Genomic DNA, 25,335 nt, shown 5'->3' on the forward strand with positions numbered 1-25,335 from the left:
GATGATCTTATTATTAATTACTATGTTCTTATTATGCCATAATAGTGGGGAAAGATGCTTATTGGGGGTTATAGTATGGGGAAAAAGAAAAGTTTGTAGAGCTGAGATTGAAGCTTTAATAGGGTCTAAAATCTTTTTAGACAAATGTTTAAATATGTATATATAGTCAGTGATGTCGTGTGGTAGAACTGCTTGTTTTTCTAATGTACACCAGGTCGGGATATCAGCGGATATAGGATCCATGAACCATTGACGAGATTGTTTTATAAGAAATGCAGAGTGATATGACTTAAAGTCAGGGAATCTAACTCCCCCCCCCTATCATAGGGGGCTTTCAGTTTCGTCAGAGCAATTCTTTTACTTTTTCCTTTTCCCCAAAGAAAATTAAGTAGTATAGAGTAAATGGATTTGAAAAAGGAAAGGGATAATGGGACGGAGAGAAGTTGCAAATAGTATAGTATTATGGGAGTAAGCATCATCTTGATAGTATCTAAGCGACCCCACCAGGAGAGGTATAGTAGAGACCATTTGGATGTTAGATCCTTGAGGGTGCCCAGTAGTGTTTCAGTATTGAGTTTGATCGTATTTGGGATAGTTGGGGCAAAACGAAGACCTAAATATTTGACAGAGCTACTGCACCATTAGAGGCCAAAAGTGACAATTTCGTGCTTAAGACAATATGGATTTAGGGGCATAATTTCTGATTTCTGTATATTTAATTTATATCCTGAGATCTGACCCAATTGCGATAACACACTCAAGAGGTTGGGAATGTGAATTAATATAAGAATATCATCCGCATATGCGGCTATTTTATTTATTGAGGCACCGACTTGAATTCCCGGGATGTTTTTGTTAGATCTTATTAATTCTAGTAGCGGTTCAAGAGAGAGGATATATAGTAATGGTGAGAAGGGGCAACCTTGATGCGTTCCTCTTAGTAAGGGAAAAGAGGAGGAAGTTTGACCATTTAAGTAAATAGCGGATTTGGGGGCAGAATAAAGAAGTTTAACCAGTGAAATAAATGTTTCACCACACCCATGCCAACGTAGAGTTTGAAACATAAAATTCCAGTCAATACGATCGAAAGCTTTTTCCGTATCTAATGCAATGGCCGCATAGCCTTCAGTGTCTTTTTTGTCATTGGCTGCAAGGTTGATGGCGTTTAGTAGGAGTCTTGCGTTAGAGGATATATTACGTCCTTTTACATAACCTGTTTGGTCTGGTTTAACTAGATTTGGGAGTGAGGATTCGATTCTGTTGGCAAGTATTTTGGCAAAAATGTTGCTTTCAATATTGATAAGGGAAATGGGTTGATAGTTGCTAGGAAGAGTAGGGTCCTTCTCAGGTTTTGGGAAAATGATAAGTAAAGCTTCAGAAAAGGATCCGGAGGAGCATTTTTGTGAAATAAAATATGAAAAAAGTTTTTTAAGCTTAGGTGTCAAGATTTGAGAAAATGTGTTGTAGAATTCTGTGGATAGTCCATCAGGGCCGGGTGCTTTACCTTTTCAGAGGCTATGGATGGCTTTGGTAATCTCGATAGAGGTGATGTCCTTTTCTAGATGAGATAGATCAGTTTCAGGGTAGGTGGTTCTACTGATGTTGTTCAAAAAGGAATCGATGTTTTCTCTGGGAATAGCACATTCTGGAGTATATAGATCAGTATAAAATTTTCTAAAGCATTCCAATATTTCATCAGACCTATGATGCATTTTGCCCAATTTGTCTTGAATGTGAGAGATTTGAACTTTTTCTTTTTTGGTTTTTAAATAAGAAGCAAGCATTTTACCTGCTTTGTTAGAGGTTTGATAGATCTTTGTTTTATATTTAAGAATGGTACCTGCAGCTAACTCAGTGATTTCTTTATTGATTTCAAAGCGTATCTTAATGACTTGTCGTAGGTTAGCTGAGTTAGTGTCAGTATAGTAGTGTTGTTCTGCAATAGTGAGTTTAGAATAAAGATCATCAAGATGTTTTTTCCTGATTTTTTTATTTTTGCCTGAGAGGGCCATTATGTGACCTCGAAGGGCCGCTTTGAATGCATCCCATTTATTGACAGTGGAGGTATCTTGATCTTGGTTTTCGTTAAAGTATTGTTGAATGAAAGTATTGATGGATTGAATAGATTTAGGATCATTTAAAAGAAAATTATTAAGTTTCCATCTGGAAGCACCTTTGTTCATATCTGTAAGGGAGAAGGAAGTGATGACTGGAGCATGGTCAGAAATAATAATATTTGAGATCTTGGAGTCTATAATGGATCCAGATAGGGTCTTTGTAGCAAAAATATAGTCAATACGTGATAATGTGTTATGTGGGGGGGAATGGAAGGAATAATCCAAATGTGAAGGATGAGATATCCTCCACGAATCAATTAGTCCTGTTTCTCCTAGACATTTTATAAAGGATTTGTGAGTTTTGTTGGGTTTAAACATGCAGCTGGATGTTCGATCTAAAAAAGGGTCAAGAACCTGATTGACATTACCACACATTATCAAATTGGTGAAGTCATTTTTCAAAATCATTTGTTTGATATTATTCCAAAAGGAGGGATCTGGTAGTGTAGGTCCATAAATATTGAGAATTGATACTTGTGTCGTGTCAATTTGCAGTTTTACCCAAACCCATCTGCCATTTGTATTTGCATCTTGGGCAAGAATTTTGTAGGGTTGTTTTTTACTAATAAGTATAGCAACACCATTTTACTTGGATATAGCTGGACTACCAACAACCTCCTTCATCCAAAGAGACTTGAGTTTCATTGTTTCTTTGAGGGATAAGTGTGTCTCTTGTAGGCAAGCTACTGTTGGTTTAAATTTATTCAAGTGAGATAAGACTTTACATCTTTTCATTGGATTCTTGCAACCCTTGATATTCCATGTTATGCATTTAAAGATCATTTAGCTGGAGGAGATTTGATATTCATACACCTTATAGCTATAGTACAGTAATAAGCATATACCATTGTCATTTGATATTATGTTTACACCAATATTTGTACAGAAGGAAGGAACATAGGGGGTCAGAGAGGGGAGAGAGGGGTTTGATCAAACCTTGGCGGGGAGTATACCATGTCGAATGGATGATTTTAGAGATCAAACAGGACATGGGAAAAGGAGTTAAAGGGAGATATATATGGGGAATAGGAAACGCCTACTGGGTTGCTAACTAGGAAAAAGCGACTACCTGTGGAAGATGGACCCAAAAGAGCGCCCACCCCACATTGTAAATATCAATGTAAAATCATAGCATTAGGTAAATAGATACTTATGAGTATAAAAGTCAGGTGATGGAGATCCGGTTTCAAGTAGTAGGTGAAGTTGAGGCCGCCGCTGGAGAAGAGGTGTCCATATTTACATTTTTTATGGATTGTATGAAGAGCCTTAAGTCAGCGGGATCATCAAAGATTGCAGAGCGTCCTTCGTATGTAACTTTAAAGGAGCAAGGATGGAACAAGCCATATCGGACATTAAGTTGTTTAAGAGCAGGCCGGAATGCCAAAAAGACTTTTCTTCTTGTGCTGTACTTCTAGCCACATCCTGTGATATATATAACTTACTGCCATGCCAAATTAGAGATTTACGTTCTTTAACTGTGGAGATAATAAGTTGCAGTTGAGAGTATTCCAAAAGGTAAAATATGAGCGTTCTTATGAGGGAGAGACTGAGGGTTGGCAATACTATGGGCTCGTTGTATATTAAAACTAGTTTCCAAAGGCAAATGTAGTATAACCGGTAAGAATTTTTGTAGGAAGACAATGGGGTCAGTGCCCTCAGCTCCTTCAGGAAGGCCAGCGATGCGTAGATTATTGCGCCTACTACGATTTTCCAAACCTTTATTATGCTTTTGAAGTTCTTTAATGGATTTCTCCATTTGTGCCACCTTAGGCGATATATCTTCAAGCACGCCAATTCTTTTCTCTGCCTCTTCCACTCTGTTGTTAACTCCCATCCACCTTTCATCTAGTTGTTGTAACTTAATATTTGTGGTTTCAATGAAGGGTTTGAGTGCCCTGATTTCAGCAAGAATGGCTTCAATAGCTGGGTCTGAGAGTCCAATTGGAGGTGGAGAGTCACGTTTGGGTCTTTTCAGAGTAGTTGAGGAGGAGGTAGCGTCTTTGATAGAGGCGCCATTTTTCTGGTTGGCTTTACTGGTTGCCATATTTGAGCAAATGTTAACCAATATGATTTGTTATGGCGTCTGATTCTTTGTTATTTATGATAGTTAGTAGTATATAATTATTACTTCCATATTATTCTTCAGGCTTTACTATGAGCTAGAGAGACCAAAAAATGGAAAAACCCAGAATAATAAGGCATATACTACTGGAGATAGAAATAGATATGTTTATTAGAGATGTTATCCAAAAGGAGAGGTTTGTACCAGTGGAGTTGTAGGAGTACTGCGGTGGGTTACTTGTAAACCAGTCTGTTTGTACCGTTTAAGACGGTTGCAGCAATAATGTATGGCAGTGGTATGAAATTTAAAAGGAGAAAGGAGATTATGCAGATGGGAGACTGAATAACGTGTTCAGTATTATACTTTTAGAGCTTGTTATACCTTTGAGATGTGGCCTGCTAGCCCCTTCACTGTTTTTTTTTCAAACTCCTTAATAAGACTTAAGACTTGCGTTGCAACTATTATTCATCCTGTATTACTTCTTTTCTTTTATATCCAAACAGTCCTCTTAATTAAAAAAAATATATATATTTTTTTATTTTTTATAAACTTTCTGCTTCAGTATTTATTCATGTACAGTTTAAGTTATGCTTTAGAATTGCTTCTTACTGTATTTTTTTTTGTTTTCTTTCTTTTCCAGCAGATGGCACACTCGTGAGGAGGTGCCGCACGTCTAGGCCAAGACCAGGATGTCAGCTGATGTTGGACGCCGCTCCTCTCCTCACGAGGGGCGGTGCGCGTGCCGCTGTGCGTCCGATGCGGAATCCTGTATGAAGAGCTGACAGCGTGTGAAGCCTTCCAGCACGCCGGAGCCGCGGAAGAAGTCCCCGAGTGAAAGCGGGATGTCGGCAGCGCTCGGGAGGGAGATTAAGGTAAGTTTTAAGAGATTATATAATACCTAAATGCTTTATTAAATTTGATGTGGGGTGGAGCCGGTCTTCTAGGCAGCCATCTTGCCTCGGCGCCAAGCCAGGCCCCCCTGTTTGACTTTTTTAAATTCAGAGAAAAGCCTAGTTTGTGAAGAAAGTGGCAGGTCTTGGACAGATGTTCCTGCGCTTGTTCTGGAGAACGTGCCCTGATCATCCAATCGTCCAGGCAGGGCTAGACGTGAATCCCCCTCTCCTGAGACTTGCTGTCACCACCGCCATCAACTTGGTAAAAACTCTCGGGGCAGAGGTCAATCCGAAAGGCAGAACTCGAAACTGATAGTTAAAATTGCCAATCGCGAACCTCAGGTACTTTCTGTGATTGAGATGGATTGGCACATGAAAGTAAGAATCCTGAAGGTCCAATGATAGCAACCAGTTGGAGAGCCTGAAGGATCTGAGAAAGTGCGACCATCTTGGATTTGTCCTTCCTGAGGAACTTGTTCAAGCTTCTCAAGTCCAAGATGGGTCTCAATCCTCTGTCCTTTTTTGGTATGAGGAAATATGGGGAATATCAACCCTTGTTCCTCTCTGCTACAGGTACATGTTCTATTGCACCTTTCTGTAGCAGGGTTAAGATTTCCTGCAACAGGAGCGGGTCTGGATGTTTGGCAGACTTGTATCCCGGCGGGTGATTCTGAGGGTTCTTTTGAAAAGGAAGGCAGTAACCTTGGGATACTGTTTCCAGTGCCTATGCATCTGAAGTAACGCCTCACCATTCTTCTAGATGCTGTGAGATCCTGCCTCCCACTGGGGTCTTGTGGGTCAAAACCTCAGAGTGGTTTTGTGGCAGCTGCAGCAGTGGCTGAAGGGACAGTTGCCGTTGCTGGGGCAGATCTAGTAACTTTTCCTCGCCCCGAGGAAATTTCTTTTGCCCTCTTTGACTGGCCTGTCCTCTTCCTTTTCCAAATGAGGAATAAAATCGAAAGGGACGACCCCTCCAGGAAGATGAGCCTGTGTAGGGGCGTTGTTGAGGTTGTTGTATAGCGGCACTGAGTGATTTTGCCACTGCTTTGTAGGTCTGCAGCTTCTCCAAACTTTAATCCGCCTTGCTGCCACATAACCTCGAGCCGTCAAATGGCATATTAAGAAGCCTGGATTGCACATCTGGTGCAAAACCTGACTTCCTTAGCCACGCAAATCTGTGTAGTACCGTACTTGTTGCCATGGACCTACTGATACTTTCAGCTGTGTCCAAACCTGATTGAAGGCATTCCTCCGAAGCCTCCTTTCCATCCCTCACTATGGATGGGAACCCTTCACTTTCCTCACCTTCAGGGATGTGTTCAGCTGCTGCTGACATACAGTCCCACAGGGTATATGTAAATCTTGCAAGGGTGCAAGTTACATTTGTGGGTTTTAAAGCTATGCTCCCTGACGTAAAAATATTTCTGGATCATGCATCAATCTTTTTATCATCCCTATCTGGGGGAATTGTAGGGTATGCAGCAGTTCTAGTAGAAGTAGCTGCTTGTACTACAAGACTTTCAGGTGATGGGTGTTTACTCAAGTATTCGGGATCTGAGGAACAGGGTCTATATTTTGACACATATTTTTTACTTACTGCAGGAATAGAGTCAGGGTTTTCCCATGCAGTGTTACCTCTCCTTTGTAAGGCTACATGAAAAGGAAGTATGGGATCTTGCTGAGGTCCTCCTGAAAGGATGTCAGTCATTTCATCCTCGTGATAGACAGGTCAATTTCTACTCCATCCCATGAATTCAGTTACCCTGTTCATCAATTTTCAATATCCCGCATCAGTATGCTCAGTCGGTCAGGCTTTTCAAATTCATATTCTGGAGATGTATCCAGACCACTTGCTGACTGCAAGCACTCATATAAGTCTTGCATCTTAGATTGCGGGTCAATTAACTCCTCAGGGGCTTGCCTTGTACCAAATTTTACACCAGCAGGTGAAACATCTTCTTCTGCTGATGAATCTCCTTCATATATGGAGGACATGGTTCTAAAGAAATCATGTCTATTTTCTGGATGAAATACCTTTTCAGGTGGCATATACTTCGACACAGGTGTCGATTTTGTAATTGGAGTAAATGAAGACGTCGACAAAAGTGTTGATGTGTCAATGTTTTATTATTGAATTTGCAGTAATGTGGGGAAAGGAGAGTGATTGTGGACAGCTGGTACTGAGTGGCTATTTTTGCTCTTCCTTCCCTTTCCTTAACTATTTTGCCATAGGAGAACAACCATGTGAGCCTTTTTTAAGATGGAGACGAAGGGCTCCACACAAAGATTGGTCTGTTGTTCTCCAATGAGGGATGGTGGAATCCTGCTGAAGATTCCTAAGTGCCTTTCATCCTGAGTCTTCAAACAAGAAGGTTCGAGTTATATGAAAGGTTCAATATTGGTCCAGCTTTGTGCTGATTTTCAGAGAATTCACTAGCGTTTGACATGGGACTTGTTGGAGAACAATTGGTGGGAGATAATTTACCTTTTATGTTCAAAGTACTTTTGTCAGCAGTAATATGCGCGTTGAGAAGATAATTCCTTAAAGAGACGGATTGAAGAACAAGTGTATAGCTGTTATTTAGCTTGAACATGTTAATACAAGCTTTCCTTTATTAATATATAAGCTCCCGTGCTGTGCTTAAAGCGTATGATGGAGTCGTTGTGTTGCACAGGGAAGCGGGGCTGACTTTCAATGGTGACAGTGAGTTCTGCAGCACGGGGAGTTGATGACTGCGCAAGGTGATTTTCGTTAACCACTATTTGCATGCATGTCGCCACTGCGCACTACTAAATATGGGCGCGTGGAAGTAGAAAGAAAGTGGTGCAGCATAATAGAAGCAGCTGGTTCTAGATCTATTACGCTGCGATTTGTTTGAATGCGTGCATCAAGGAAATAAAAACTTCATGTGTGCGTGTCCATCCCTTTAACAGTAAACAATATCTTGCATATCAGAGTTATTTTTCGATGCAAGAATAACTCTGTATCAACTCAACACAATTCTAAAACTGCATAGCAATTCAAAAGAGACTCTAGAGAGTAGAGAACCAATACCATACCCGATATATTAATTGAGTTATATAACCATGTATAAATGTATATCTATGTGTTGTGAAGGCATCATGAAGTAGATACAGACAACTGAATAGAATTTGGGATATAAACTTTCATTAACTAAAAGAGGAGGGTTGAAATAAAGGCCTAACTTGCCCTAAGTGTCGGTGGATGTTTCCTACCTAAATAAAACTAATGATAGTATGGGCCTCATTATGACCCAGGCGGTAAGTTACCGCCTGGGTCGTACCTTTACCACCATGGCGTAAACTACGTTTGCGCCATGGTGGTTGGCGGACTTACCGCCCCATTCTGAGGTTGGCGGGGCGGTAAGTCCCCAATCCCCATTTACCCTTCCCCATTCCCATTTTTGCCCCATAGGGCATAATGGGAGTGGGGAAGGCGTTAATTACGCCACCGTAAATTACGGTGGCGTAATTAACATCAAGGTCCCTTAGCGCCATGGATTTTAACACCTGCTAAAAGCAGGTGTTAAAACCTCCATGGCGCTAAGGGACCTCGGAATCAGGCGGTAAGGGTCGGCGCTGTTTACGCCGCCGTAAACCCCTTACCGCCTGAGTCGTAATGAGGCCCAATGTGTCAGGAAGTCCAAAGCAAATGTTTGTCTGTGTCCACAACCTATACTTGCCCTCACATCTAACTGTATACAATGTGCAGGGATGTCAGCATCACATGAGTGTTCAAATAAAAGTTCAGGCCGTCTTCCACCTCTTGGGTGGAGAAGGGGTTTCCCTTCCCCAAGGTTCAGACAGTTCACTTTCCAAAAGAGGGGTTCCCTTCCCCAAGCTTTCAAGTCTATCAATGTTCCAAAGTAACACAATTCCTTGGGACACTTCCCCACTCTTTGGGTTTGGATATCTTTCACCAATGTATAAAGTTCATTTCTTCAATTTCAGTTCACACAGTTTTTCCTTTATTCTATCACAAAGAGGCTTTTCCTTAGGTCGATGTAGGTTTAGGCGCAGTTGTCGGACCACACGGTCCACCAATTACAGGTCAGGCAACCTACACACCTTACTTGGGTCTGTTTCATAGGTATCTTGCCACAGTTTCAGCTTCATAGTGATGCTTGAATTATTATCCTTTCAAGTGCCCTTGAAGCTTTATTATTACTTGTTTTATCACCATTCACTTGTTTAATAGCTTTCACTTGCAAAGACCATCATAGGCTTCCCAGTAGCCTCTCCTGCTAGGAAACTCTGTTCATAGTTCTTTTGCACAAGTCATCAAACCTTTCCTAGTACGCTCTCCCGCTAGGAAACGTATTCACTGTTTCACGTCTGTTGATCAAAACATCTGGTGCCCTTTTGCCAGGTGTATCTTGCATAGAGGTTTTCTTTTCGCAAGCATCCCTTTCTTTCAGTATTGTGCAATAATGTCTGCTTGACTCTTGGCAATGCTTGTTTGCCTTTTGACAATGTTGATCACAATCATTCGCTTATGCTTGCTTGTTTGGCTTTGTTTATTAGCATTACTTTTCATGTCAGTTCATAACCAATTCACTTCACTGGTATCAGCGTTTCCTTGTCAGGGTCCCTGGTAAATATTGAAAAGGAAGTTATGCAATGATCGCTTGGAATGTAAATTCTGGTATCAAATTACATACATTGGGGCAAGGTTAATTTTCTTTGCCTTTCTTTACATTCACTTTGTGACTATTTACATGTACCTTGTATTTTTCCTTGTTTGGCTGGTTGGGCCTTGACATGGCCAATGTATATAGTTCTGGGAGTATGGTGGGAAGTCCCAGGAATCTTGATTGGCAGGAGAAGAAACATAAGGATCTGGATGAACGTTCTAAACTGCCTTTCATTTGTTTCTGATCTTGGTGTTGGAGCTGTTTGTTTTTGTCCAGAGTTTCGGTTTGGAAAATTCCTAAGAAGAGTTTTTTCCCATGCTGTGGAGGAGTAAGGAGTACTCAAGTCGTCTTCAAGCAGGAAGATATAGTATACTTCTTCAATTCAGTTAAGTGGTGAACTTCTGATAAATATGTTCTCTCTTACATTTTAAAACACTATGGGCCTCATTACGAGGTGGGCGGAATGAGATTAATGGCGCCGGTAATGGTGCCGGTGCTGTTAATCCCATTCCGCCCTATTACGAGGTTCCCTTGCGGGTCCCACGAGGGGACCAGGGAGCTAACAACAGGCCTGTTATTAACGGGCACGTTGTTAGCTCTCTCCCCATTACCATTGAGCCCTCTGGGGGCTCGAATGGGAATGGGGAAGGACTGGGTCCAGGTTCCCTGAAGGAGGAAATACAGGGCCCTCCAAAGTCGGAATGGCCCGGTATTTCCCCATTCAGGCAACCTGGACCCAGACACGATTTTGGAGGCAGCCATGCCCCCTCCAAAGTCGTAATGAGGCCCTATATAGTTTAACTAGGATTTAGAATCTAATTTGTCTTAGGTTTATCTGGGGTAATTCTGATTACTTTCTGTAGAGTAAAGGGAAAAAGAAAATGTTTTAGCTGCTCGTGTTTTTGTTTTTGACAGGGTCCTTTGCGCCTCCGGCAGGCGCATTTTGGTACTGCAGGCTAAGTAAACACTAATGCAGTTACTGCAGTCTATCTCTGACAATTTTTTATTACATTACGCAGTTTCAAATGAAGCAGTTTACTTCGGAGGAAGAAGAGTGAGCCAGTGTTGTGTGTATACATATGGCAGTGAGGAAGATCCGTTATTTCCTTAATACAGAAGACTTCTATTCTGAGGTGAGCTGTATGCGTACTGCACTGTGACTGTTTTAGCGCGTTGACTGTTTTAGCGCGGTGACTGTTTTACTTCCTCATTGCTTTCCTGGCTAACGCGACGACGGTCTGCTTAAGTACAGTTACGTCCTTCCTACATGTGATTCATATTCCGCATTGCTTGCTGGCATTTATTAAGGCTTGCATGTGAACAAATAAATTAGCACAACCTTAATTCAAGGAAACCAAAGAGGCTAGCTAGTTAATTAATATTGGAGCACATCTTTTTTAAAGGAAACCAAAGAGGGTTACATTTGAACAATTTTAAGGCAATTGTTGGTAAAACAGAGCTTCAACTAAAATACAATACTCTGTCACTTTGAAGTGTTACAAAGTACAGAAGAAAATGAAAGATTTAATTTTAAATAGCACTTCATGAAGTGATTCTGGATTACACAGTTTCATTTTCCTGTGGAAAACAGTACAAATAATTCCTCTATGCAAATAGCAGAGGACTCTCAGGTATAGATAGAGCTTTCCCTGGGGGAGATATTGGGAGGTGGATGTAGTCAGGAGATACTTATCTTTGTTTCTTCTTATTTCATGGAGATCACATTCCCAGGGTGGAAAATCCAGTGTCTGATTTTTTTGTTTTATCCGCTTCCCCTTTCAGCTGTTTCTCCTATCAGTTGCTTAACGAATGCCTCTGTGGGTCTGTGGGTTCAGCTACTCCTGAGGAACCGAAGACAGGACCTGACAGAATGAAAGGCCCAAGTTAATCAGTTGCTCCTGAGCTTCATGAATCCCTCAGAGACTACCATGGAAGCTTTAGGGGAAATGTTAAAGGGGTTAAGGGAGGAGGTGAGAGCAGCCCACTGGGAACATGTAAACTTAAATAAGAAAATGGAGGAATTGAGTGTTAAGGTGGCACAGATTCAGGAAGTTACAGGAGTTGGTGTGCAGGAAATTGGTTCTGTAGAAAATCAATAACCTCCCGTATTAGTAAAGGAGAGTGCAGGAAGTAGCGGAGAGCCTGGGTTTGGTTCTGGTGGAGTTGAGATCATTCCTAGTTCCAGTACCACTAGTTCCTCCTGAGAGGTTTGGAGGAGAGTCTAAAAGGTTCCATTTTTTTTTTGACTCGGTGTGAGTTACATTTCCTTAGCAGGCCGCAGGTTTTCTATTCAGACACTTCTAAAGTAACCTTTGTTATGTGTTATCTGTCTAGAGAGGTAGCACGTTGGGCAGGATTGCTGGTCAGTCAAAAGAATCCAGCATTACTTGATTTTAGTCCTTTTAAAGAAGGCTTCAGTAAACATTTTGATAAACGTCAGGTTACCTTGCAGGTGGATGGAGAATTATTGGAATTAAGACAGGGTAACAGAGAACTAGTCAGTTATATCACCCAATTTAAGACCTTGGTGTTGGAAGGTAATTGGCAAGAGGAAAAGCGAGCTTCCCTCTTTTATCAGGGTTTGAGGGATGAGTTGAAAGATGCCTTATCTGGGGTTGTTAGTCAACCAACTTCTTGTGAAGACCTTATTGAGTTAGTGATTTAATTAGACTTTCGTCTGAATGAGAGGAGAGCAGAGCAAAGAAGAGGGCTGGGTGAAGGAAGACAAAATCCTAGAGTTTAGAGAACTAGGCTAGAATTAGTAAATAGAGATTTTAAAACTAAGACATCTGAGTATCCTGGTAGGGTCAAGGGCCCCCTATCAAAGGAGAAGGAAAAGTGTCAGGAAAATAATGTGTATCTTTATTGTGGTAGGAGTGACCCTTTTCTGGGTAACTGCCTGTACAGCCCAAAGAGGTTCCAGACTTCTACAAACAAGATGCAACAGGTGGTGGCCAACAATCTCCAGTCAGCTGTTCTGCATATCACGATTAATGTATCCTTGTTTTGCGAAGGAACCTTGGTGGGAAGGGGTCCAGTGGTGATTGATTTTGGGGCTACATGTAATTTCATGGATCGAAGAGTGGCTAAAGCCTTAAGAATTCCAGTTGTTCAAAAGACTTTTCTTGAACAAGTTAGAGCGGTAGATGGTTCTGCTTTAGCTTCAGGTCCCATAACTCATGAGACAGTTCAATTAACTATGATTGTGGCCAAGGATCATGGTGAGGAATTCGTTTTTTTGAATTGATCGATGTTCCCCAGTTGAAAGTGCTTCCGGGCATGCCTTGGCTTACCTTTTATAATCCTTTTATTGACTGGGGTAGGTGAGTTGTAGAGTTAAATTCAGATTTTTGTAAAAAGCACTGTGATGGATTCCGGGTTCCTGAATCCATTGAATCTTCTGATGTATCAGCTGTCATGGGCTTGGTCGAGGTAGGAGCCTTTTCCCAGTCACATTCTATTGAAGCTGTGATTGGTGAATTACCAGAGTGCTACAAGGAATTTTGGGATGTTTTTGGTGAGGTTGAGGCTGGTGAACTCCCTCCTCATAGACCTTTTGACTGTAAAATTGAGTTAGAGCCGTGAGCAAACTTGCCTTGCAGTAGAGTTTATGCCTTGACGGAGAAAGAAAATGATCATCTTAAATAATATTTGGCGGAAAACCTAGCTAAATGGTTTATTAGACACTCACAATCTCCAGTAGCATCCCCTTTATTTGTTCCTTCCTAAAAAGGAAGGCACTGTCAGGATTTGCATTGATTATCTGGCACTCAATAAGGTAACAGTTAAGAATAGATAACCTCTTCCTTTGATTTCCGTGATGCTGGATCAGATTCAGAGGACAGTTTTTCAAAATTGGATCTTCGTGGAGCTTACCATTTGGTAAGAGTACGAGAGGGTGATGAGTGGAAGACTGAATTTAAGACTAATTTTGGTTTATTTTAATATTGTGTGATGCCCTTTGACCTCTGCAACGGCCCAGCTGCTTTCCAATATTTTGTGCTTAGAGAATTTTTGGACATTTTTGTTGTTGTATACATAGATGATATTTTAATTTACTCCCAGACTTTTGCGCAACATCAGGATCACGTTGCGATGGTGCTTCAGAAATTAAGAGAGAACCATTTGTTCGCTAAATTGGAGAAGAGTCAGTTTCATACTAAAACGGTGGTTTTTCTGGGATTTGTGATCTTTCCTAAGGGATTGGAGATGGGCTCCAAGAAGATTTAGGCAGCGATGGATTGGCCTTCTCCAACCAGGGTGAAGGAGGTGCAGAGTATTTTGGGTTTTGCAAATGTCTACCGAAGGTTCATAGAAGGGTTTTCTCTGATATTCACTCCTATCATGAAAATTCTTAAGAAGGGGGTGAAATGGTTTTAGAGTTTAGAAGCAGAAGAGGGATTTCAGATTCTTAAGAAAAGGTTTGTGCCTGTGCCAATTTTGCTTCATCCAGATCCGGATATGCCTTTTTTCGTTGAAGCAGATGCATTCAATTTAGCCATTGGTGCAGTTGTATCTCAAAGACATGAGTCTACAGGTCAATTGCATCCAGACGCATATTTGTCGAAGACATGTTCTTCTGCAGAGGTGAATTATACAATTATGGACCAAGAACATTTGGCTATTAAGGCAGCTTTTGAAGAGTGGCTTCATTACCTAAAAAGGGGCAAGGTATACTGCAACTGTGTTAACTGACCATAGAAATGTGTTGTTTTTGAAGTCAGCTAAGACATTGACTCTAAGACAGTTAAGGTGGTCATTATTATTTGCTGATTTTGATTTTGCAGTGACTTTCAAGCCAGGGAGGTTACATGGGAAAGCTGATGCACTGTTTCGTCAGTTTCTAGGCTGTGAACAAGAACAGGAATTGGCTCCTCGACCTTTGATTACTCCTGATTGTTTTGTTTTGACTTGTACCTTAGAAGATGAAAGCATTCTTAAAGAGATTAGGGCGGTCATGACTCAAGATCAGATGGGGTGTTGGGTTCAACACAATCCGGCTGGGAAGGTTAAGGATGGTTTGCCTTATCTTGACACAAGGTTATACTTTCCTTCTGAGATACTTCGAGAGAAAGTGTTAAAAGAAGCAATGAATCAAGTTTGGCTGGATATCCAGGTTTTCGTAAAACTTTAGAATTCGTGAGAAGGAATTTTTTGGTGGAGTACTATGAGAGAGGACACTTTAAATTTTGTTAAGACTTGTGAAGTATGTGCACGAGCTAAGGTTCTGGGGTGAGACCTGTAGGCCGGTTGGAACCACTTCATGTTCCTCCTCATCCTTGGCATACAATTCCTTTGGATTTTATTGTAGATCTCCCGGAAAATGAAGGATTTTCAACTGTATTAGTGGTAGTAGACACTCTGACTAAAGAGGGACATTTTATTGCAATTCAAGGGGAACGATTGGCTCAGAATTTTTCCCAGGGTGTAGTCCGGTTGCCTGGATTACCTTGTCAAGTAATTTCAGATAGAGGATCTCAATTTATATCCAAATTTTGGAGAGCCTTTTGCAAACATTTGGGAATGGAGGTGAGGTTAACTTCCGAATATCACTCAGAGACTAATGTTCAGGTAGAGCGGGTAAACCAAGATTTGGACAAATACCTTAGGTTCTACTTACAAACTGGAGAAAGTTGGGTTGATTTAACTTGGGTGGCAGAATTTGCATACAATAACGCTATGAAGGATTCTACTACCATGTCCCCTTTCTTTCTTTCTCGAGGTTTTCATCCTCGATTTTTGAGAGAACAAATTGATGGAGGTTTTGTCCATCGAGCAGTGGAAAATAGGTTACAGGTCATGAAAAGTAATTTGGAATAAGCTATCAAGGATTCATATAAACAAGACGTGTGTTAAGAAATTTGCTGATTTGAAGAGAAGGAAGGGTGCAATTCATTCTGTGGGGGACAAGGTCTGGTTATCCACTAGAATTTAGAGAAAGACTAAATCTAGTTCACGTTTTGTGGGTCCTTTTGAAGTTGAATGAGTTATCAATCCAGTTGCAGTGAGGTTAAAATTACCCCTAATCTGAAGGTACATCCAATTTTCCGTGTGATTCAACTTAAGCCTTTACAAAAGGGGACCAAATTAGGGGTTCCCGCAAGTCCAATCATTCTTGAGAATCAGTCAGAAGAATTTGAGGTTAAGTCCATTTTAAATTCTAGAAGGGTCAGGGGAAAATTCCAATATTTAATCGATTGGAAGGGTTTTTGTCCTGAAGAGCATTCTTGGGAGGCAGCAAGTGATGTCATGCACCTTTGCTTGTGGCCAAGTTTCACAGAAGAAATCCGTTAAAAACCAGGCCCTTGGTCAGGGCCTTGGAGATGGGGAACTGTCAGGGTCCCTGGTAAATATTCAAAAGGAAGTTATGGAATGGTCGCTTGGAATCTAAATTCTGGTATAAAGTTACATACATTGTGGCAAGGTTCATTTTCTTTGCCTTTCTTTACATTCATGTTGTGACTATTTACATGTTCCTTGTATTTTTCCTTGTTTGGTTGGTTGGGCCTTGACATGGACAATGTAGTGTTCTGGGAGTATCCCAAATCAAGATGGTGGGAAATTCCTGGAATCTTGAATGGCTGGAGAAGAAACATAAGGATCTGGTTGAATGTTCTAAACTGCCTTTCATTTGTCTCATGAGTTATGGGACCTGAAGTTTAAGCAGAACCATCTACCGCTCTTAACTTGTTCAACCAAAGTCTTTTGAACAACTGGAATTCTTAAGGCTTTAGCCACTCCTCGATCCATGAAATTACATATAGCCCCAAAATCAATCACCACTGGTACTGGACACCTTCCCACCAAGGTTCCTTCACGAAACAAGGACACATTAATCTTGGTGTTGGAGCGGTTTGTTTTTGTCCAGAGTCTAGGTTCAGAAAATTCCTAAGAAGAGTTTTTTCCCATGCTGTGGATGAGTAAGGAGAACTCGAGTCGTCTTCAAGCAGGAAGATATGGTATACTTCTTAATTTCAGTTGAGTGGTGCACTTCTGATAAATATTTTCTCCATTAAATTTTAATAAGAAAACAAAATAGTTTAACTAGGATTGAGAATATAATTTGTTAGCTCTTAGGTTCATCCAGAGTAATTCCATTTACTTTCTGTAGAGCAAAAGGAAACATAATTATTTTTAGCTGTTTGTGTGTTTTTGTTTTTGACAGGGGGCTTTCTGCTTCCTGCAGGTGCTTTTTGGTACTACAGGCTAAGTAAACACTAATGTAGTTACTGTAGTCTATCTCTGACCAGTCTTTGTTACGTTACGAAGTTTCAACAGAAGCAGCAGCGGCTTACTTCAGAGGGAGAAGAATGAGCCAGCATTGCGTGTATACATGTAGCGTTGAGGAAGATCTGTTATTTCCTTAAAACAGAAGACTTCTATTCTGAGGTGAGCTGCATGCGTATTGCGTAGTGACTGTTTTCCTTCCTCATTGCTTTCCAGACTAATCAACGACAGTCTGCTTAAGTACAGTTACGTTCCTACATGTGATTTATATTCCGCATTGCTTGTTGGCAGTAATAAATAGTATTTAAAAGCTCGCATTACATACCCACCTTTCAAAATTCAGAATAGAGTAGAGAATTTCACAAAGTGCATGTGGACCTTTTTAAAAGTGCAGGTAAAGACTGGTAGGAATACCTTTTTCTATTAAGGCTTGCATGTGAACAAATTAATGAGCACAACCTTAATTCAAGGAAACCAAAGAGGCTAGCCAGTGAACCAATATTGGAGCAAATCTTTTTTCAAGGCAACCCAAGAGGGTTACATGTGAAACATTTTAAGGCAATTCCTGGTAAAACAGAGCTTCAACAAAAATACAATACTGTGTCAGTTTGAAGTGTTGCAAAGCACAGAAGAAAAGGAAAGACTTAATCTTAAAATAACACTTCATGAAGAGATTCTGTATTTCACAGTTTCATTTTCCTGTGGAAAACAGTACAAATAATTCCTCTCTGCAAATAGCACAATACTCTCAGTTATAGAGCTTTCCTTGGGGAAGATATTGGGAGGTGGATGTAGTCAGGAGATACTTATCTTTGTTTCTTCTCGTTTCATGCAGATCACATTCCCAGGGTGGAAGATCCAGTTTCTGAGTTTTTTGTTTTATCCCCTTCCCCTTTCCCCGGGGGTGTTTCAAATTCAGCTGTTTCTCCTATCAGTTGTTTACCAAACGCCTCTGTGGGTCTGTGGGATTCAGCTGATCCTGAGGAACCGCCAGGACAGGACCTGACATTCCTCTGGTTTTATCACAGTTCATTAATTCTGTTGTATTTATTCTGAATTTTCCCCAAATTGACTTAAGTAATGCAGTTCGCGTAAATATAGTCTCTTTCTTTTATCAGCTTGTCATATACAGCACATTTCCCACTGAAAAATGTATCGGTATGCCACGGGCGCCCATCGCTCCTGGGCAGACTCACCAGTGTCGCGTGGCGTGTCCAACATATGATGTGGTGCTGCAGCACGTTTGGTGTCTCTGGGAAGCATTCCCTGTCCTGCCAGTCCCCCCGCAGCTTTGTGGGCAGCTTCTCTCTCGCCTGCTGGTATAGCCGATGTACCTCACTGCCTCTGTCACTCTGCCAGCCCCTTCTCCGCTACGGTTCGTTCGGTGGTGCTCCTTCAGTTCTCACCCAGCCTCTCCAGATGCCTCTCCAGTTCAGAGAAAAGCACCACCTTTCCTGTGCAGAGCTTGATTCTGCTTACCTGCATTCTGCCTTGGTCCTTGCTGCGCTTGCTCTGCATTCCTCTCTGGTTTCATTGGACTTCTCAGGGTTTCATTCATGTCCCTCTTCTTCCAGTACTAACCTTTAAATATCCCACAAGCTTGATTAGGTACTTGCCAACTAGACTGTGCACAGTTAGTTCTGTAGTCTGTTGTCAGTCTTTGTTGCATTGTCCTCATCCCAGTACCAAAGTTGTGTTTGTGTGTGTAAGAATCAATAAAGAGAGGATGTATGGCTTTGGTGTGTCTCTTCCTCATCCCAGTACCTGACTGGAGTTTACTGGGAAATGATTTGTGCAAAAGGTAGGGAAGGGACTGGTCATAACCTACAAAGGCCTGGGGGATATTAGACTCATTAGAAGAGGGAAATGGTGGATACTGTGTCTCACCAAAGGGTTCCTCATCCCCACTCCCCAAGTCTCCTCCACCCAGGTGACCCTCCCTCGCATATCCACCCCCAGGGTCAGGATCTGATAGAGATGGCCTTTCCCTGGCCACCTGGGAGGAGGATATGCTGGAGAAAGAAGTGAAAACGCCCTCAGATTTCTCACATACCCTTTCCCTGTGCGGGTTGGATCTGGATGTTTCACAGGGGAATAGAGAAATAAAGTTGACATTTCTTTGATCTCAACCCTTTCGATGTTCCATAGTGAAACAGTATGGTTGCAGATCCAAAAACCAATGCATAACTTGCAGATTGGACTCCTTCCATTGGCTAATCCATACCAGAGGTGAATGATCTGTGACTAGTCTAAACTTCCACCCAGACAGATAGTACATTATGTGAATAATGGACCATTTTGTAGCAAGGGCTTCTAGCTCGATAATAGAGTAGTTGTTCTCACTTAGTAATAGTTTCCTACTTATGCAGAGTATTGGGTGTTATAGGTCATCGTGATCTTGGCAAAGGACAGATCCTAGTCCCGTTAGAGAGGCACCAGTCTGAAGGATGAACTCTTTTGAAAAATTGGCCACTTTTAAGATGGGGCTCCGACAAAGGGTTTCTTTCAAGGTTATGTAAAAATGTTGATCTTCATTCCACCTGATCTGTGGTTCTTCATTCTTCCATTTGTCAGTGAGTCTAGCGGTTTTACTTGAAAAATTGGGGATGAACCGATGGTAATAGCCGATTAGTCATAAGAACATCCTTACATCTTTTTTTGTTCTTGGTGTAGGGGTGTCTGGGACCGATTTAACCTTTTCTTGTTGCGGCTGGACCGTGCCACTCCCCACGAACAATCCTAAGTACTGTTCTGCGGATTGAGCCAAATTGCACTTTTTAGTATTAGCTGTTAACCCAGCTGTTCTTAAGACTCTCATGACTGTATAGAGATGATAAACATGATCTTCCCCGGTCTTGCTGTGGATAACAATGTCGTCTATGTAGGCTCCACAGAAGTCAGAGTAAGGCTGTAAGATCTTATCCATCAACCATTGGAATGATGCGGGGGCCCCATGTAGTCCAAATGGGAGGACATTAAAGTGGAACAAACCTAGGGGTGTGGCAAAGGCAGTTTTTTCATTATCAGGACCATAGAATTGAACCTGGCAATAGCCTTTTGTAAGGTCTATGATAGAAAGATAGCAGTGCCAAGCCGATCAATGAGATCATCAATACGGGGCATCGGGTAGGCATCAAATGCAGATATTGCATTGACTTTTCTGAAGTCAATTCAAAATCTCCATGTCCCATCGGGTTTGGCTACTAATACGATGCGGAAGACCATGTGCTACTGGATGGTTCTATAATATTAGCCTCAAGCATCTGTCTGACTTCCTGGTTCTATAATATTAGCCTCAAGCATCTGTCTGCCTTCCTGGTCACTTTCCTCCCCTGAGGTAGTCTATAAGGTTTTAGGTGTACCACTTTGCCCTTGGGGGTGCGAATATGATGGTAAAATCCTTTCACTCTCCCTGGCTCCTCTCTGAATACATCAGTAAATTGTAGGAGTAGGTCATAACAATCCTGTTTCTGGTTGTTACTAAGTTCAGGAAGGATAAGTACTTTTCTATCAGAGTCATCGGGTAATAAACAAGACAGAATGGTGGTAGTAGACTCTGTAGAGTTTTCTTTCCACTCCTTTAAAATGTTGATATGGTATACCTGGGTTTTCAATCAGCGGTCAGGTTGGGAGATTTTGCAGTACAGGGTCTTGTCTGTTGTAGCACCTCATAAGCCCCATGCCATTTGGAGATTCGTTTTTTTTTCTCTGAGGTTGGTAATAACACTAACACCAACATGTCCAGGATATCTCGGGGATCCTGTCTGTACAGTAATTCAAACAGGGAGAATGCGGTAGAAGCCCGTGGGTCTTTCTAACAGCAAATAAAGACCAAGTTACCATCTGATCTCAATTTCTACTGTTTTGTTCCACCATCTTTCATAATATTGTCTTCAGGGTCTTACAAGGCCATCTGTTTGTGGATGGTATACTGAAGTTCTTAGGGTGGTAATATGTAATAGTTGTTTCATGTTCCCCACGAGTTTGCTCATGAATGTAGAGCCCTGATCCGTTAAGATTCCCTTGGTAAATCATACTCTCAAAAGGAAGGGGAGTGGGTGCTTCAGGATCTGCTCGGTGGTATTAGCTCTAAGGGAAAAGGCTTCTGAATATCACATGACCAGAATATGTTTGTTCCCTAACATTGATGTTTTCTAGGGGACCTACAATATCCATGCCAATTCTAGAAATTTGAACTTCAATGATTGGGATTGGTTCTAAGGGTACTGGTGGTAGCATACAGATGCTGGTCTTTTGGCAGATTGCACAAGACTGTACAAAGGTCTTAATGTTTGCTTGAATTCCAGGCCAGTAGAATATGTTAAAGATTTGTGCCTGGGATTTTGTCTGCCCTAAGTGACCGCCGCCTGTCAAATGGGAGTGGGCTATATCTGGGACAATTTGTTTGTGACTCTTCGGTACCACCAACTGTGTTCTGACCATTGTGTCTCCCCTGTAGATCAACCCATGATTTAAAAAGAAAAAGGGTCCTCCTTTCTCACAGCCTTCTCATTCTGGTAGGATTTGCAAGAAGACTTCAGCTAACAGTGGATTATTCCTGTGGGCAAAGGCTAGGTCGGGAAGAGTTTCAAGTTCTTCTTCTATAACACTTCTGGGTTTGGGTTTGTGTTGGGTGTCAGGTGTTTTGTCAGCTTCTCCCAAGCCTCAGGTACCTTGTTCTGTTACTTCAATCCCAGCCTCTTCCTTTACTCCAGGAAATACTGCTCTTTCAAATATGCCCTGTACAATTTTATCTCCCTGACGGATCTGAAAGGGATCCTTCCCATGGTTATGTAGTAACACCTTTATGTCCCCCTGAAGTCTGGGTCTATAACCCCGTCTAACACATCAATTCCAAATCTCCATGCTGACCCCGGCTTGGGACCCAACCTGATGTATATATGTGGGGGTGGAATCAATACCAGATCAGTAGGTATTAGTTTTCTTTCACCTGGGGCAGTGATTTCTTCCCTACTGCTGCAGATATCGAACCCAATAGAGCCTTCTGTGGCTACTGAGGGGGCTGATGCTTTGGGACTTAACTTCCCAAACTTTGGTGTCCTTCAACTTGTATCGGTTGAGCCACATCCCACCCCTGACACCATTTGTGAAGGCATCATGAAGTAGACAGACAAGTGAATAAAATTTGGGATATAAACTTTTATGAACTGAAGAAGGGGAGTTGGAAAAAAATGCCTAACTCACCCTATGCTAAGGTGGGATTTCCCTACTTAAATAAAACTAATGAATGTCTGTCAGGAAGTCCAAAGCAAATGTCTGTCTGTGCCCAAAACCTATACTTGCCCTCACATCTAATGTTATACAATGTGTGGGGATGTCAGCATCATATGAGAAGTGTTCTGTAAAAGTTCAGAGCTTTTTCTAGCTCTTCAGTGGAAAAGGGGTTTCCCTTCCCCAAGTTTCAGACAGTTCACTTTACAAAAGGGGGGTTCCCTTTCCCAAGCTTTCAAGTCTATCAACGTTCCAAAATAACACAATTCCTTGGGGTACTTCTCCGCTCTTTGGGTTTGGTTACCTTTCACCAATTTATAAAGTTCAGTTCTTCAATTTCAGTTTTTCAGTTTTTCCTTTATTGTATCACAAAGCGGCTTTTCCTTAGGTGGGTGTATCCGGTCTAGGCGCAGTTGTCAGACAACATGGTCAACCAATTACAGGTCACACAACCGACACACCTTACTTGGGTCTGATTCATAGGTATCTTGCCACAGTTTCCGCTTCACAGTGATGCTTGACTTATTATCCTTTCAAGTGCCCTTGAAGCTTTATTATTACTTGTTTAAATTAAGGGGAGATTATACAACCTATTTGAATTATAGTTAGTGGACATAACGGAATAATGATATTTTGAGAGCCGGGCTTTGGGAGTGCAATTCAACTGGTCCTGCTATTTCTGTGTCTACACCCTCCTCTTCTCGCCATTTATCTTCTTTTGGCTTTTCTTCTTCTCTTTCCACTATTTTTATTTTTCTTTAAGGTTCTCCTCCTTCCCCATTTCTCCCTTCCTTCTTGTATTTTTGATTAAATGGAAGGTAAATGTTTATAATAAACTACATACTAATACATTTACTTTTAAAAATAACTTGTTTTATCAACACTTGTTTAGTAGATTTCACTTGCAAAGACCCATTACACTCTCCTGCTAGAAAGCTCAGTTTATAGTTCTTTTGCACAAGCCATCATAAGCTTCCCAGTACACTCTCCTGCTAAGAAGCTTATTCACTGTTTCGGGTTTCTTGATAAAAAAGTATCTGATGCCCTTTTGCCAGGTGTCCTTGCATACCGGTTTTCTTTTCACAACCCTTGCTTTCTTTCAATAATGTGCAATAATATCTGCTTGACTCTTGGCAATGCTTACATGACTCTTGGCAATGCTTGTTTGCCTCTTGACAAGGTTCATCACAATCATTCACTTATGCTTGCTTGTTTGGCTTTGTTTATTAGCATTACACTTCATGTCAGTTCATAACCAATTCACTTCACTGGTATCAACATTTTGTTTGGTTTTATCACAGTTCATTAATTTGCTGTTGTATTTATTCTGAATTTTCCCCAAAGTGACTTAAGGGCTTTCACATAAATATAGTCTCTTTTATCAGCGTGTCATATATGGTGAATTTCCCACTGAAACCTGTGTCGGTACGCCCCGAGCTAACCATCGCTCCTAGGCAGACTCACCGGTATCGCTTGGCGTGTACGATGTATAGTGTGGGGCTGCAGCACTGGCCGTGTCTCCGGGAAGAGTCCCCTGTCCTGCCAGCCCTCCCGTGGCTTGGTGGACAGCTTCTCTCTCACCCACCGGTATATCTGATGCACCCCACTGCCTAGTGACTCAGCCGGCCCCTTCTCTGCTGCGTTTTTGTTCGGCTGTGCTCCTTCAGTTCTCACCCAGCCTCTCCAGATGCCTCTCTGGTTCAGAGGGAAGCACCAGCTTTCCTCTGCAGAGCTTTCTCCCACGCACTAGCCTGCTTTCCATCTTGCTTCCTGCTGTGCTTGCTCGGCATCACTCTCCGGTTTCTCTGGACTTCTCAGGGTTTTGCTTCCACACGGCTGCTCTCTCGTTCCCGTCCCTCTACTTCTTCCAGTACTGGCCTTTAAATATCCTGCCAGCTTGATTAGGTACTTGGCAACTAGACAGTGCATGGTTAGTTGCGCAGTCTGTCGTCAGTCTTTGTTGCATCTTTCACGTCCTAGTGCCAAAGTGGTTTTCATGTGTGTAAGAATTAATAAAAAGATGATGTATGGCTCTGGTGTGTCTTTTTCTTGTCCCAGTACCTGACTGGGGTTTACGGGGAGATCATTTATGTAAAAGGTAGGCAAGGGACTGGTAATACCCTACAAAGGCCTGGGGACATTACTCATTAGAAAAGGGAAATGGTGGATATCATTTCTCACCCACGGGTGCCTCATCCCTACTCCCCAATTCTCCTCCATCCAGGTGATCCTCCCTCGCATATCCACCCCTAGGGTCAGGATCTGATAGCGACGTCCTTTACTGGGCCACCTGGGAAGAGGATATGTTGGATATGCAGGCTTCCTTGAATGGGACCTTCTGCATACTCATTGACATTATCACACCACGTCCCTCTGGTGCATCTGTCTGCCCGATGAGGTCTGCAACTGGGGTGCTCCAAGTGCAAGGTCTGCTGGCCTAAGTAAGGAAATCCCTGCAACTCCCACTCTTTGCCAGGCCATTCATCAAAGGTGCAGAACTAGAGGATCTACCCCAACGATGCTTCATGGATGGTTTGGCAACAAAGGCACTAGTGATAATGGAAACACAGAGGTAGGTCTCAATTCACAGGTCTAGTAAAAACCTGATGTGAAGCGTGAGGTGTCCTGTGATTTAGATGAACTTGTACGAGTACAGGTACCAATTAGTAAATCACTGTTTTTGTGGCTATCCAGGAAGTTCCCTCTCTCCTGCACTTTTTCAGAGGATCTGAGCACCATCTACTTTTATCAGCATCCCCAAGTTTTATAATGGTAGTGGACGTAGCTTGACCTATTGGTTAATTCATCAGCCGCTGTGTGTCCTCCTACACTGACCGTTTTTGCTCACTTACCTGGTTCATGAATGTAGTAACAGCCCTTACATGATTTTGAGATGAACACATATAAATCAGTAAAATCATCAAATATCTGTCCGATTGTAACCCACCACTTAGTGACCGAGGTATACCGTTTGTCGGTGCTCGCTGTTGAGTCTCTGTAATTCCTTCAGAGCGAAGGCTGCCTTTCTCTCAGAGATTGCCTGGTCCTTTGCAGCCTGATTGATCTGCTGCAGCAGTCCACGCCTTTCCTGAAAGACACACAGAGGGCAGAAGTGTGTCAGTTTGTCAATGCAAGTCACAAAGCGCAGC

General features: G+C 41.9%; 1 protein-coding gene across 1 annotated transcript in view; it reads right to left on the minus strand.

Annotated features, from left to right (window-relative positions):
* The window catches only part of LOC138505132 (uncharacterized), a 398,539-nt gene that overhangs the window by 315,599 nt on the left and 57,605 nt on the right, over positions 1-25,335 (minus strand). The window contains exon 6 of the mRNA XM_069625423.1: positions 25,155-25,274. Coding sequence (XP_069481524.1) covers positions 25,155-25,274 — 120 coding nt within the window. The remainder of the gene's footprint in view (positions 1-25,154; positions 25,275-25,335) is intronic.

This window comes from Ambystoma mexicanum, chromosome 11 (genome assembly GCF_040938575.1).
Source record: "Ambystoma mexicanum isolate Mex_15411 chromosome 11, UKY_AmexF1_1, whole genome shotgun sequence".
Taxonomy (NCBI): Eukaryota; Metazoa; Chordata; class Amphibia; order Caudata; family Ambystomatidae; genus Ambystoma; species Ambystoma mexicanum.